Source organism: Dermacentor albipictus, chromosome 8 (assembly GCF_038994185.2).
Source record: "Dermacentor albipictus isolate Rhodes 1998 colony chromosome 8, USDA_Dalb.pri_finalv2, whole genome shotgun sequence".
Taxonomy (NCBI): domain Eukaryota; kingdom Metazoa; phylum Arthropoda; class Arachnida; order Ixodida; family Ixodidae; genus Dermacentor; species Dermacentor albipictus.
Genome location: NC_091828.1, coordinates 41634667 through 41649257, shown reverse-complemented (window position 1 = coordinate 41649257; position 14591 = coordinate 41634667). Strand labels below are relative to the sequence as shown.

The window sequence follows — 14591 nt, the reverse complement described above, 5'->3', positions numbered from 1 at the left end:
ATAAATAGCCCTTAATACTTTTATTGTAGATGTATAGTGTTATTCAAGAACTACCAATAAATAAAATGTAGAAAGAAAGAGCCCCCAGCAGACTTGTACAAGCTTGCAGAATCCCAATTCAGTAATGAACAAAGCTGGCAGTGCAACTAGTGCCTCCCTTTGAACCTTGTTGAACATTACAGGGACACTAAAGTAAAAAATGATTTGTTCTGCATCACTAAATTACCATTCTACAACACCAAAAACACCTCTATAAGACATTTGGTAAGCCAGAAAAAGCGCAAGAACGAAATACGAGTGGCGATGCCTACTTAAATTCCCGCACCTGGGGGCTGTGACGTCTTGGATTTTGATGGCATCTTCTAAGGCCTATTAATTACATATAGCGGCACAGATTGACTACATTGTGTTCTAAAGGAACCAAATATTAAACATGGCGAGTTTCAGGAGCCTTTATTCAGCCAACGCAGCACAGATGCGAAAACATACTTTGGAATCCCTGACGTCACACTGACGTACTGGCACTGGGGTTTCGGCACGAAATTCAAATACTGATACTTGGACCTTCATTTTCTCATCTAATAATCAAAATATTTTTTTTTAAATGACTGCCTGCAGGATCCTCAAACAATGCTTCATTAGTCTAAACTGACTTATTGTTTCGCTTTAGTCTCCCTTTAAGCTTTTTGAACACTGAGCAAGCAATGAACCAAATTTTTAGAATTTCCCATGATGCACTTATTGAACTGCCACACTTATAACTTTGCCCATGCATTGACCTGATCTCCACCCACTGCTCCTTAAATTTTCAGCATGCTAAGGCTTTTTTGTTTGTCAGAAACACGCAAACGTTCTTAATGCCACACTTTCCGGGTCGACACTTTCGCTGTTCAATCTTTTCAGTGGTTCTATTCACAACAGCAGCTTCAGTGCACAGAGGTGAAATTGCATTTCTTGAGTCACGAACCTTGAACGCTTTCTTCACTGCGCTGTCCAGGTTGTCCCACTTGGTCTTGCCACTCACGTACAAGGAACCAATCAGGGCCTCCTCTGGTGCCTGCGATTGACACATATGACAGTATACATCAATTATCTCTTGCCAAGCCTTCGTTTTATGCAAGAACCATCTATATGCGATTCGAGAAGAACAATCTGACAATCTACACACCTCGAGTATTTTTCTTGAGTCAGGCCCCCTTAAAGGTCTCCTGTAACCACTGACAAGTGGGATACATCCACTGTCGCAACTACAGCTACTGCTACTGTCCTACCAGCATTTAAAAAAAAGAAATTCTGCCAAAAATTTACTTATTTTAAAACACTGCTTGTTACATATGGGGTATTCATGAAGGTGCCAATGAAATGTAATGCTATCAGCCTGTGCGTGTACCAAAACTACACAAGTCTACAGGATACAGCAAACCATACTCAGTTAATCACAATTTCACCTAACTATAGCCGCTGCCTCACAAGCAACATTTAGGTTATTATTCAGTCTGTCGGGGATCTGCCTCCAGGAGAACAGATGTTTAAGTAGCAGCATTTCTTCCTTCCCATAGTTTTATGTATTACTACGAAGTGAAAAGGAGAATGCCACAGCCGTTGTAATTAAAGCTCTTTGTTTCAATTTAATTTAAATAAATATGAAAGGCATACTCTCAACCACCATAGAAGTGCCTCTGTCAAAATAAAACGCGCTAATTCAAAGACAATCTTTATTTAGAACCTATAGCTAAAGAAGACACAAATAAAAATAACAAGGGAGCCGTACATGAATTGCAATCTGCCTCTGCCTGAATTAAAGGGTCCACAGGTTTCAATAAACAAGGAAGCAGACAAAGTGAGCCATAACAATAAACCAATAAAGAATGCAGGCCAAAGCATACCCACCTCACATTTTGTGAGGCACTTCTCGACGTCACCATGACACACCAGATGAACGGTGATGGTAACGCGCTTGCCCTCTGGAACTGAACCGTTGATGCCGTCGTGCGAGTCTGAAAGCCGCATTAGAAACACATTGTGAAAGCAGCCCATCACAGTTGTTCATGCATGTCTCTGCACACTCTTCAATATATCAAATCTTATGGTGTCCACGGTAAGGATGCAGACAACAATCGATTGACTTCAGTGTTTAGAATACGGAAGTCTCTGTTGTGCATACGAAACGTTGTTCTTATAATTATTTAAAATTTCTTGATGAGCAGATCCTGGTACCGAGGCCTTGCTATGCACGCAGGTCTGCTTTTCTTTCTTTGTGGCTTTTGGTGATGAAATCCAATTACATTACCTTTGTGCCTTCAGATTTTCGGGGTGATCTGACCGTTACGTCTTCAGATTAGCGTAAGCGAATTGCACTTTGTGGGCACTTAAATCTTAAAAATATCAGCATTTGCATTGAACTTGCACTGTCACACCCACTGACAGAATGTCTTGGGTGCTAAACTACCGCTCGGTAGCTTGTGCGAATAACGAGTCAAGCGACAGTCCTCACCAAGCGCAGAGGAGATTTCGTGGGCACTGAGTCGCTTGTCCAGCATGTCCATGCTGCTCCGGTGGAGTAGAGAACTCTGTGATGCACTCAGTGACTGGCTGCGGACTAGCCGATGTAACCGGTCATTGTCCTGCTTGAGGCTGTGCATCTCGTTCTGCATGCGGAAAAGTCCGCCATGGCAACATGAGCATGAAAGTATTCGCTTGAAACTGACATTAAGCCTAAACAATGGACCAGACTGGGAAAGTATCCTTTCAAAATTTCATTTTCACTAATCTTATGGTAATAGCTCAATTATTATAAAACAAGATGCGGGTCAAATTTCCTTTTCTTCTATTTCCCGCCAAAACGCAAACCGTTGGCTCGTCAGCATGGCATCGTGTGTTTCAACATATTTTTTTTTCCTGTTTGGGCAGTTGTGGTGCAGTAAAAGCTCTTGAAACTTGCTAAGTTGAGTCTTTGACTCTTCAGTAAATCAATGTAGCCTATCTTTACTGATAAAAAGTTAACTAAGCTCGAACAGACATTGTCAAAACCTATGACATCATGACAGGCTGGTGCGAAAACGATGTGTCACCACCTCTCATCCCTTTCAGACCTTTCCTGAGTGACCAAAGCCTTCTCTCATGATAAGAGAAACCTTTATTGTATTGTATAAGCTTAATAAAACAAAGCTGCCATGCAGCTACCGATTCTCGCGAAATCTGCAATTAGTCCTCCACCGAGCAACATAGTAATCATATGCCACACTGAAGCACCAATGTAGCCTTAATGAACATTATCCAATCCTTCCTAGCATTGCAGTAAAATGTATGCAAGTTTAATTCACACAGTGCTTTGGCAAAAGTTTAACATCCATATTCAAGATTGTTCTTCGATTCACACAGTCCACATTCGCTCAAGAAAGTGGATGGCAGCAGCACCCCTTGACTGACGTGGTCGCTGCTGTTAGCATGGCCTCTGAAATCAGAGGGTGTTGGCACCCCCTGATCTGGGAGGCCCTGTAGTGCCACTCTATAGCAATCCCCGAGTAAAAATGCAACCGGGTGCTCTGAGCGTCTACACAAATGCACCGGAATGACCGAGCATTCTTCAAGTAGCTCCTCGTCAAAGGAATCACAGAGAACAGTTGTTGCTGTGCGTTGTGTTCGCCAGTCGAGAGGCGGTGTTGTGCTTCATTTGTGCGAAAGTAAGTAGAACTTCAAGTAAAGGCCCGTTCGAAAATAGTACTGGGGTAAATAAGAACAGGCTGTTAGAAGAGAAAACAGGCCAGCCTTCTTTAGGGAAGGTACAATAGCTGGTGCACAGCTATCAATTTCTGTAATTCTCCATCAATAAAAGTGTAATTCTACCGAAAGTGCAATTCTCTGTGAATAGAAATTCACTAGCTCTTGCAGAATTTCACATGATCTACGACATCACAGGGACGCAGTGCAGGACGTTGAAAGGGGTGTCGCCAACCATCTGTTGTCCTAACTCAATATTTTAAGCCAATATTTTGCTTGTCAATACGAGCAGCAATCATGAATTGTGATTTAAGTACATAGTCACTGCCGCCAGTCACCGCACGCACCCTCATTTTGGATAGCGTCTCCTTGAGGTTGTCCAGTTGGTGAGCCGAAGACAGGGCCTCCAGCCGGATGTCGGTGAGCACCAGGTCCTTCTCGCGCAGCTGCTTCCTCAATTCACGCACCAGCTCAGGCCCAACATCTTCTTCGTCGTGTTCATTGAGCCTGTGACACCATACAGACAGTGCATCACATGTTTACAATTTGTGGGTGTGAAAATGAATTCAGTGCTTGGATGCCAAAGCCATCCATTGTAGAACGCACAGTACTAAGCTAGACACACCTACTGGTGTATACGAAAAGAAAGTATCTATGATGTCAACGTGAAGCATCTGCTAATGCTCACAACTGGCTGCATCGTGAAGGCTACCCCAATTATTTTTTCTTCACTTCTTCTTTTAACTTTCTATATTTACCACATAGTTCGAGCTGGCCAGGTGAGCTAAACGTTGTACGAACAGCTGATGAATGAAAACACCTTGGTTGATAGCTCAAGAACGCTTCAAATAAAAATAACAGCCCATTGCACATCCATGCACATATAGATGTGCCTACAAAGTATGCACCTGCTCTTACTGTATGGGCATAGTGACTACACAATATGTAACACATAGCATTAAATGCAAATGTGATATTCATCGCTGGCATTCTAGCAGACGCTGTGCAATAAGCCCTAATCCATGCAATGTACCCAACGAGGCCTGCCTGCAGGGTGCAGACACCTGTCGTGGACATCAGTAGAGCATGTACCAAAGACGTATATGCAGTATGCTGCTTTACACTAACCCCACTTCGCGGAAAATGTGCAACTTTCTGTCACATTCTGCAAGTGAGGATTTACACTCAGTCATAACCTCGCTGATAAACGCTATACTTGTCAATTAGGTTTAACATTATATCTTACATAGAGTTTGGATGCCAAGGTTAACTCACGCATAGCTTGAGTGCGAGAGCTCGCCATTCTCGTTGCCGCACCCAAGGGGCGAGTGTGGCAGGCCGTTGGCAGTGAGCAGGGAGGGTGGGCTGCCCAGTCCCAGCAGTGGCGAGTTGGGCGTTGATGAGTCCGAGTGCAGAGCCCGAATGTCCTCGACGTCGGACACCGAGCCGTGCCGGTTCTTCTTGCTCCGGGAGAACGCCTTGCTGAACGAGCTCCGAAGCTGCTTATGAAACAAATGGAGACCAAGAGTAGTCAGATACTGAACATTTTGCATAGTGTACATGGGTGTGTGAGCTATGTGATCACTTAACATGCAGCTCAGGCCCTGTCTTCTGCAGAAACAACTTTCTAACTTATGGTGGCATTCGAGAACATATCATTTTGTTTCTTTGCATAGGTGGGTGTGTTTACACGTGAGCATGCACGTGTGTGAACACTATTTGAAGTCCTCATCTAGTCCTCCTGGTTCCTGGCGCCTTTTTGGTCTTTCACCGTGTTAAAATCATGCATTCCATAAATCGACGCCAACTAGCCTGCTTGTCTAGTTTAACACTCTGTATGCATCTTCATTTCAAACCTCAGAATGACTGTATTAAAATTATCACTTCAATACTGCTATGCTGTCTGAACATACACAAAGATAACAGCAAGGAACAGGCTTGTCAAAGGATGGATATCCAACTTTACACACCATGCTTCACTACAGATTAAGACAAAGAAAACGAAATTCCACCAAGAAAGAGACTGCCTACTGCTTGCTGCATTCATGCACAAACAAAGGGGGCATTTTAAATTGAATCTTTCTTTGGATGCTTCATCACTTTGCATAGCTGGCTATCTGGCTTAGTAAACTGAGCCAAACGAAGGACAGTGAAATCAGAAATGATGACTTAGTGGGTCAATCTTGGTACTACTGCACAATAGTGTCAAGAAAAAGGTGGTATGAATCCTCTAAATAGCCTGCATCTCCACTTAGTCTCCACATCTTCTTTAACAGCCCCTGCGTCATCCAGATCGTGCTTCCCACTCGTAACTACTCTCTTAATGCTCGCTCGTCACACCTTGTGGCAATATGCATCCTCGCAGGAGTTTTAATATTAACCGATACAGCTATACAAAAAGCCTCTTCGGCAGAGTAGCACAGCAAGGCAAACCAGGCAGCCATCACTTAACTTTAATAATCATTCCCTAATGGTTTCTACTTATTTGTGCTTTTGTATGCTTTCCGCCCGTTTCCACCTCCCCACCCACCAAATGCTGGTGAATGGGAAAAGGCCTCTCGAAGAGTTCAACTTCATGACTGTTTGCATCACGTGCATGGTGGGTGAGGGAGGCCACGCAAGTACAGTAGCCGCAGGATGGGGTCACATGAAAGCAGTCGTACATTCACTTCAGATGCAGTGAGAACTCGCCTTTATAACCGCCGTTACAGTAGGTAGCCTGCTTATCACGCCGCGCCACGCATCAAAAGTTATCCTGTACGTGCACATAAATCTCAAGGTGTTCGTTAAAGCAGGCTTCTCCGCAGTAAGAGTCTTTGTGGGGGAAATCCAGCTTCACACGGTTTGCTTGTTATAGTAAAAAGGTCGAGGCCTGCATGTCGGGAGTATTTGGCTGTGCGACTCAGTATAAGTGTGTATGCATGTTTAGGCATGTCTGTGCTTGTGTGCAGGGGTGTATTCACGTGGATGTGCCAAAGCGAGGGCGCTACCGTGGCAGTGTAAAACGTGAAAATGTAAACATAAGTAAACCGAGCTACATCCAGTTGGGTCAAAGTTTGAGCGTCGCGATTATGGCATATGCATTTAGGAGGAAGCTTTAGCTCAGGTGCTCCTACCTAAATACATGTGAAAGGAGAATTCGTTTCTCGGCAACCCCTGCACCAAATCTGACGAGGTTCATTGCATTGAAGAGAAAAACTGAAAATCTACTGAATGTTGGTTTGGAATGTTTTATTTAGGTTGTCAATATTTTTGTAAAAAAATGCAAAAACCGAAAATTTTCAGAAAATGGAACTATCAAGTATAAAACTCTGTAACTCAGCAATGAAAAATGATATCACAATTCTGTGAATTTCGTCTAATAGTGCATCTAAAGTGGGCGAAATTGATGTGTTACACATAAATCCTAAAAAACAGTGTAATATGGAAATACAGCTTTTGCAGAACCCTTGTACACAACGTAACAAATTCACGTACAATCTAAATTGACAAATCAAATTAGTCCGCTTTGAATGGCCTAATGTATGTCGTTTACAGAACCATGATACCTGTTCTTGAAGCAGAGCTATTAATTTGCAAACTTCGTCCTTCTAGGTATTTTCGAACATTCAAAGATCTGATCATTTTTTTAACAAAATTCAAGCCCTAAATCGAAATTCTGCTTCCAACAGTCACTAGAATTTAGCTTTCTCTCTTAAATGCAACAAATTTCATTAGAATCGGTCTAAGGGTTGTCTCAGAAAAGGGTATTTGCGCTTTACATGTCTTCGAATAGGCCGCGTCAGAGTTGGGCCCGAGCTAAAGCTTCCTCTTAAAACGCCAGACAGAACACGCCGTACATATACGGGGGGTCTGGAGTACCACTACCTCGCGAAATAGTGCCGAGAGGCCGGGCGCAGATGGCGCGTTGTAACATCGATGAAATAGTCAAGTCACGAAAACCCGCACAATTACGTCATTCCGTTACGGTCAGAGTGTCAGTTACAACAATAAAGACTGGTCTTTATATATGTGTGTATATAGCTTATTCCCTTTTTTGTTTTTTTTGTTTTTATTTATTTATTTATTTATTTATTTATTTTTGAAGCAAATTGCCACTCTTGCGACGGCATGTCGCACACAGCGCGCTACTTGCAGCTCTATGAGCCCGCACCGTCGGAATGAAAGACTGCTTGCGAGCGTGCCTCAACCAAACAGTGAAAACACTTCGTCCGTAGAACATCCGAATCATGTCCTAATTCCCATGCACTATTTTGGATACAAACAGAACATCCGGTGGACGTTCAGTTTCGGTTATCCTTTTCTTGCTGTTCCAAGGATATCGCACAGGGACATGTTTCGGATATCCTACCATTTCCCAAGTTTATCCCACGTGTATTTTTTTTGACGTACACGTGAACGCTTAATTGTCCCCCAATTGAGGCTTTACACGCGTTTCCTCATAACAAAGTTAATAATACGCGCATGCTCGAATTACGATCGCAAGCTATTGTGTCTGCAGCTCGCGCATAAGTCGTACATTACGAATTTCCTGACGCAATTTACTGCGAAAATTTCAGTTAGTTTAACAAATCACTTACGCTTGGCGCAGAAGGCCTATAAGGATGAACTTCCACACATGTGTGTGCGCGCGTAATGTGTACAAAGAATGCATCTGTTCTTGGAGCGGGGAGACTCTGACCATTGCATCTGTCACACAGCGTATGCTCTGACCATAATATGTATACATTATTATGGCGTACACTGCGCAAAAGGCCCTGGCACGCGTCCGCAAAGTGTTCGCACAGCATGTCCCCATGATGTCTCTCGTGGATATGCCACGGATATCCGGAAAATGCGGCCAAACGGCCACGTGAAGGACGCCCGCCGGACGTATTCGACACATCCTTAGGATATTCGTGTCCTGAAAAAGGACGTCCATAGGATATCCACAAAAGGTCACTATTGTCACTGGGAACCACGTGGTTCGAACTCTATGTATACGCTCCGTCTTTTCGCTCACCCATCCTTTCTTCTTCTTGTGCTTGTTCTTGCAGGACTCTTCGTGCCTGGTGGAGGCGTTGCTGCAGGCGCTCGATGCCGAGTTGACGCTCGACATGGAGTCCGCAGACAGCTGGCGGGACATGTGCTGGTCTTGGAGGGCTGAGTATGACACGGTCCGATGCAGCAGAGTCAGTTAAACAGCGATATAGATGGTGGTTAACACACACACAAAACAAATGAAACACGTGGCCAAGATGCTCAGAACATGATTTGGTTGCACTAGCTGAAAGCGTACATGAGCCCTTGTGGAACATGGTACATAAAAGACAAGAACGCCGACAAAAAAAGCATCGGCTTTTGTTTTGTGTGTGTATGTTGCTTCGTCGTGTCCCAATTTGGCACCTTTGTCATATTCCACTATATTTGTAGCCGACTTGATAAAAAATGTAATTAGGCTCCCTCTCCTCAAGGAAAAAAAATGTAACTAATATATGGACCAAAGTAGCGCCGAAAACTCTCATCAGCACAAAATGAGAGAGTTGCTCTTCAGTGGCCCTCGGTCGAGTCAAATTAGAACAAGCTCAAATCGGACAAGTTAGAATGTTTCCTTATTTGGCCATGGGCCGTCCGTCACAGGTCTACGAAAGAAATAAATATATGTTATATTGTGTTTTATCTGTACATATAAGCTCTGAAATGTGCATCCACACTGCAGAGTTTAGTCTGGAACAATAGACGTCCATGTGACTGCGCACAAGCTCGTTTAGCGACAGCCTTTGAGTTATTCCATAGAGTTAATATACAAATAAAGTTAACCTACTAAATCTAGACTAAAAACTAGGCGAAAAAAGTGGCAGGAGCAAGGGTGTCGCCATGTTGATGCGACTCACATTTGTAACGCTAAAGGTATTCGAAATATTATGCAAAAACAAGCATTTATATGTAGTAAATGCGTATGGACAAGGTGCTAAATTGATTCCTTATATGTTTCAGAGAGATTGAGTGCTTATTTATAAAATTATTGTGCAAAATTTACGGTGCGTGAAAGGGTGCGTTTTCAAGCACCCATACAAAATGGCGCCACCATACCGACGGAGGCTCGGGATCGTATTGATTGCGCGTCTATCGCACCTATTGCATCGCGTCGTCTGCACCTGCGTGCATGCGCAGAGTAGCAACATATGGAAGCGCCCTTGCGGCTGCGATTGCAATGAATGGACACTATGGGGAGGTTTCCCTTCAGAGCTGTTCATATGGATTTTCAGCAAATTTTACTCGAAGGAATTCTGGCGGTAGTGTCTACGGGGGCTGCAAGCACGGCAGCTCAGCCAGCATGATGATTTATCATGGGTAGTACATGGATTTGTCAAAACTTGGTCATTCTGGCTTCAAACAATTATGTATGCAAACTGTTCATAGTCAAGAAAATAATGTGCTCTGATTGCAAAAGTTAGAAAGAAAGAACAATTTGTAAAACTTATACATGGGCATGAGGACTTGATGGCTTCATGCATTTAGATAAAAAGATAGTTGCTTGGAAACTTTTGGCAATTAACTTCAGCAAATTGCGCCGGTGCCTACCGGGGCAATCGCTGAAATCTGCAGCGTGGGCACCATGATGAACCGTTTCAATCATTCATCGTCACCGCAGGGCGGCCTGGTACGATTTGATGAATTCACCATTAGAAATATATATAAAGTGCAATAAAAAATGTCTGTAGAACATATCAGGCCACAAGCCCGATTGTAAGACAAGTCCGCGAATTACACATGATTCCCATGACAGCCGAGCCGTTCGCAACACCAGAGTTCGCCTCGAGTAATTTCCGTAGAAAACAGCCTCTGCGGCGACAACCACCATCGCATGCAGAGTTAGTCTATGTGCAAAGCTGCACAGCAGCTCCGCAACCTATGCGCAGTTAGTGAAGCGAGGCGTGAGGTGGGGGAAAGAAGGAAAGGAGGGGGGCTGGTGAGGTCGGGGTTGGTCGGGTGACTGCTCACCACCGGCGGCAGCGTCCTTGGGCGTGTTAAAGGTATGGCGGCGCACTAGGTTAGTCGAACCACCACCACCACCGCCACCGGGCGGCGCGCCGTTAGCGGGGGCCATACTTCGCTGCACGGCCGCCATCGACTGCAGCGCCATCTTGGTGAGGCCCGCCTCGGCGCTCTGCTTCTTCAGTGCCTCGATGGTGCTGCGCAGCTCCGTCAGTTCCGAGTCCTGCGACGGAGAGACGAGGACCGCGAGCGGTGAAGTTAACGTGTGCAGGGAAGTTTGAGGGGAAATGTTTGTTTACGGTAGCTGATGTGTGTTACGTCAATTGGCTAGTTTATACTAGGAGCTCTACAGCTGATAGGGCGACGTCTAACGCTTTTTCCAAAGCAAAAAGGGCCTAAATATGTGACTATACCACAAAATCCCTTGTCCTAATTACTTCGTGACATTAACAGCGTGGCGTATGAACACGGAATAAGCGAAGTTTCGCTGTAATCTTATTGCCTGTATGTAAATGTAAAATTCGAATAACTAGCGCAGCTGCATTTCTAACCTTAATAACCTGAACATTACATCTTTTATTCGTCTTCCGACTTTTGTAATTATGTAGTGCACATCAAGAAAATTCTTTCACGAAGCTTACGTCAACTGTAAATACAAAAAAGTGAAGAGAAAAAGCAGCACTACACGCGAGAAACATAATATCCAGAATGCCTAGTAGTTTGCTTGAACATTTACCCGCTTTTGGGGCTTAGTGTCTATCGAGCTGTGCTTTCAAGCGCGAGGGCGTGAGATCAAATAGCGGCCGCGGTGGCCGCATTTCCATAGGGCGAAATGCAAGAACGACACTGTTGCATGCATTGGGTGCACGGTACAGAACCCAAGGTGGTCAAAATTAACCCGGAGTCCCCCACTACGGCGCGCCTCACGAAAACGTCGCAGTTTCGGCACATGACACCGCAGAATGTAGTCAACTATTTATGTGAACGGCTTAATGCCTCTTTGCGGAAACAAAATTTGCCGTACGTACGTACCTTTTGTTCAGCGGTAACGGTGAGGTGCTGAAGCCGCGAGGTCATATTCGACAGGGACTGCTCGAAGGCTGCCACCATGTGCGCCTGCGCATAAGAACAAAAGCCAAAACACGTGGTCAGCAATCGCTTCGCACAGTGTCCGCATTAAAAAAAGAGAGAGAGAGAGAGAGAGATGAAGAGGAAAGGCAGGGAGGCTAACCAGATATTAGATTGTGGTTTGCTACCTTGCACTGGGGTCGGAATATAGGGGTTAGAAAGAGGACATAGAGGAAAGGGTTAAACAATTTTTTTAAAGAAAAATAACAGAAATACACACATAGAGACACACACAGGAAGGGCGTTCCAGTTAGAGACGTACACAAAGGCCGGTAGATCGCTAGAAGCGCAGTAGCGCTTCTTGCCGCATAAAAATACGCAAACATGCAGCTCGGAGAACTGGTATCGCTTCAACTCAGTGACACGGTCATGCATGCCGCCGCACTTGTGACGCAGCCGCCTCCTCCGGCGTATCAACGTACAAGGAACCATCAACAAATTACCGTCCGAAAGAGGCTCGGGCTCCTAAAACATATAGCGCATCTGTGCCGAAGAGTCGTGCACGACGTGTGCAGCCTGGAAATTCGCGAGTTTCATTTGCCACTCAATAACGTGCCCAAGAGGACATTTCTACTCTGGCGACATCAGCAAGAGGAACATACTTTCTCAGCACGCGTTTTCGATTTCCGAACTGTGCAGTGTTTCAGTGCGGAACTACATGAAATACTTGCCACTCAAGCAACCGACAAAGCCCCCCCCCCCCCCCCCCCACTCACCCTTAACCCATTTATTATTCTCCGACTATTAAATGTGGCGTTTTTTTTTCTTCTTTTTCTTTCTCTTCAGGATATTTAGCTTTCGAAATGTTTCGTCTGGCATTTCCTTTTCGTACTTTCTTGGTCGTCTTTTCTGCTGTACATACGTGCGCAAGCCCACGACGCAGCAGTGGAAAAGATGGGCGCTTGAAGAGGGTCCCGATATCGGCAAGTCCATCTCGTGGCACCGCTTCTACGGTTTCCAGCTGATGCGCGACAAGGAAAATGAAACGAACTCGTAATTGACAGCGCCCGATACGCGGTGGCAGGCGACGCTGACGGGCACGCGCGAGAATCTCCGGCCCGCCGAGGATGAGGAAAAGACACGCCCGAAGTTGAACGCGGATGTCGCACCATTCGGAGGCCGTATGGAAGGACGCGTCCCAGGCAGGAAACCGTCGATGAGAGACCCTTCGGTGCCGCAACAACCTCCACGACACGCATTGCGGACGCTCTCGTGTGTACACACAGGCATCGACGCAATCACGCGCGCTCCTTCGATCTTGAGCACGCGCGACTATAGGCCAAACAGACACAATGTTGCCGGCTGTCATCAATTCGGCCAACGAGCACATTGTCCATGTGTCGGCGACGATATCGGGGGCCAAGGGGGCTCCGTCGCCTTCGCCTCTACGCTTCTGCGACCCACTTATCGACGAGCAAGGCGTGTTGTCGCAGGAGATCCTTTGTCGGGAAGCCAAACGGAGCGAATTCCTAAATCAGGAGCCTTCGGGTCAGGTCACCTTATCTTCCTCATCGGCGGCGGCGAGATGACACGAAGCTCGCGCGTCATCTCGCGAACGGGTGCATTCGAGAAGCGTGATATTGTTACGACGTACCTATGTCTCTTTATAGCGCACGCTGTTATGGTTATGAAATACGAGCTCACTTGATCTTTCAACTATAAGTGCCCGTAAGATTCTAGGACTTCAGTATAATAACCTTACTAAAAGAAGGTTGCGATTTACATAAGTACCATTGATCGTTACAGTGCATGCAAACACCAATGTTACGTGTGTGTTACGTGTGTGCAATTAGCATCACGCTTTATAGTAGTTTCGAACTTACTGGGACTTTACAATTTGTACTCTTGTCTTTTTTTTTTCCATAACGTCTGGACTGCTAAGAACATCGCAGTGGAGCGCTTCCGATCAATTTCGACCTCTTGGGGGTTTCATGACGCGTGCATAAATTCACAGTGCAGAAGCAGTCTACATTACCGAGCGTTACATAAATCGACGAAGAAAATGTGACGACGGAGCAACAGCTCAAACATGAAGAAGGCCTATAGTTACTTAAGTACAACAAGAATTCGAGATCAATGGGAAGTGCTTCGGCACATCCGATTTGAACTCCTTTTATAACTTTTCCACACACCGCATGCCGATAGCGAGCACTTCGACGAAAGTTGATCGCGTCAGGCACGAACAGGTTCGCAAGCGCATAGCCCCAGACCAAACCTGGGTGGAATGAACAAAGTTTTCAAGCCCGAAACGGGTTCACGACGACGGCCAATAACAGTGGCGTGCAGCCAGGCCTGGGCGGGTTTTCTGCGTCAGAAAAGCGCTGAGTACAGTTGATTAATCACCGGCTGAAGAACGAGCAGTAGCCTTGAGTTGGCAGGGAAAAAATGTCCCGGAAAAGCAACAGCCAGCCGGAAGCGACCAGCTAATTTGTATCACGGCTGCGCTAGTAGACAACAATGGTCTATCGCGATCGTTACCTCGCGTGCAGGAGTGCTTGAACGACACCTATGAATATCCGCCTCAATTCTCGGTGCATGCGAGGAACTCGTATGTAAATCGGAAAACGGTGCCTGGACGACTTCATCATTAATCGCAATCAGTGAGGTTTCCAAACCCTCACCATCGCTCGCAGTGACCTCTATCGTTGCGTTTTCCATCTTCGGCAAGGACATGTGCGGGCTCTTTCCTATATTTGGCGCCGGCGTGCTTAACTGCACCGAAGTTGCCGTAGGCGACGGTCGCGCACGAAAATGTGAGATCGATA

General features: G+C 45.5%; 1 protein-coding gene across 7 annotated transcripts in view; it reads right to left on the bottom strand.

Annotated features, from left to right (window-relative positions):
• sick (sickie) overlaps positions 1-14591 on the bottom strand; it is a 1048559-nt gene that overhangs the window by 17287 nt on the left and 1016681 nt on the right. For 4 of the 7 annotated variants that reach the window (XM_070523272.1, XM_070523274.1, XM_070523276.1 and 1 more), the window contains 8 exons: positions 11731-11814; positions 10705-10921; positions 8723-8862; positions 4996-5222; positions 4068-4227; positions 2495-2648; positions 1891-1997; positions 968-1057 (listed from right to left, as the gene is read on the bottom strand). In XM_070523272.1, the coding sequence (XP_070379373.1) occupies positions 968-1057; positions 1891-1997; positions 2495-2648; positions 4068-4227; positions 4996-5222; positions 8723-8862; positions 10705-10921; positions 11731-11814 (1179 nt within the window). The remainder of the gene's footprint in view (positions 1-967; positions 1058-1890; positions 1998-2494; positions 2649-4067; positions 4228-4995; positions 5223-8722; positions 8863-10704; positions 10922-11730; positions 11815-14591) is intronic. The other 3 variants (XM_070523275.1, XM_070523273.1, XM_070523278.1) reach the window with 3 other exon arrangements.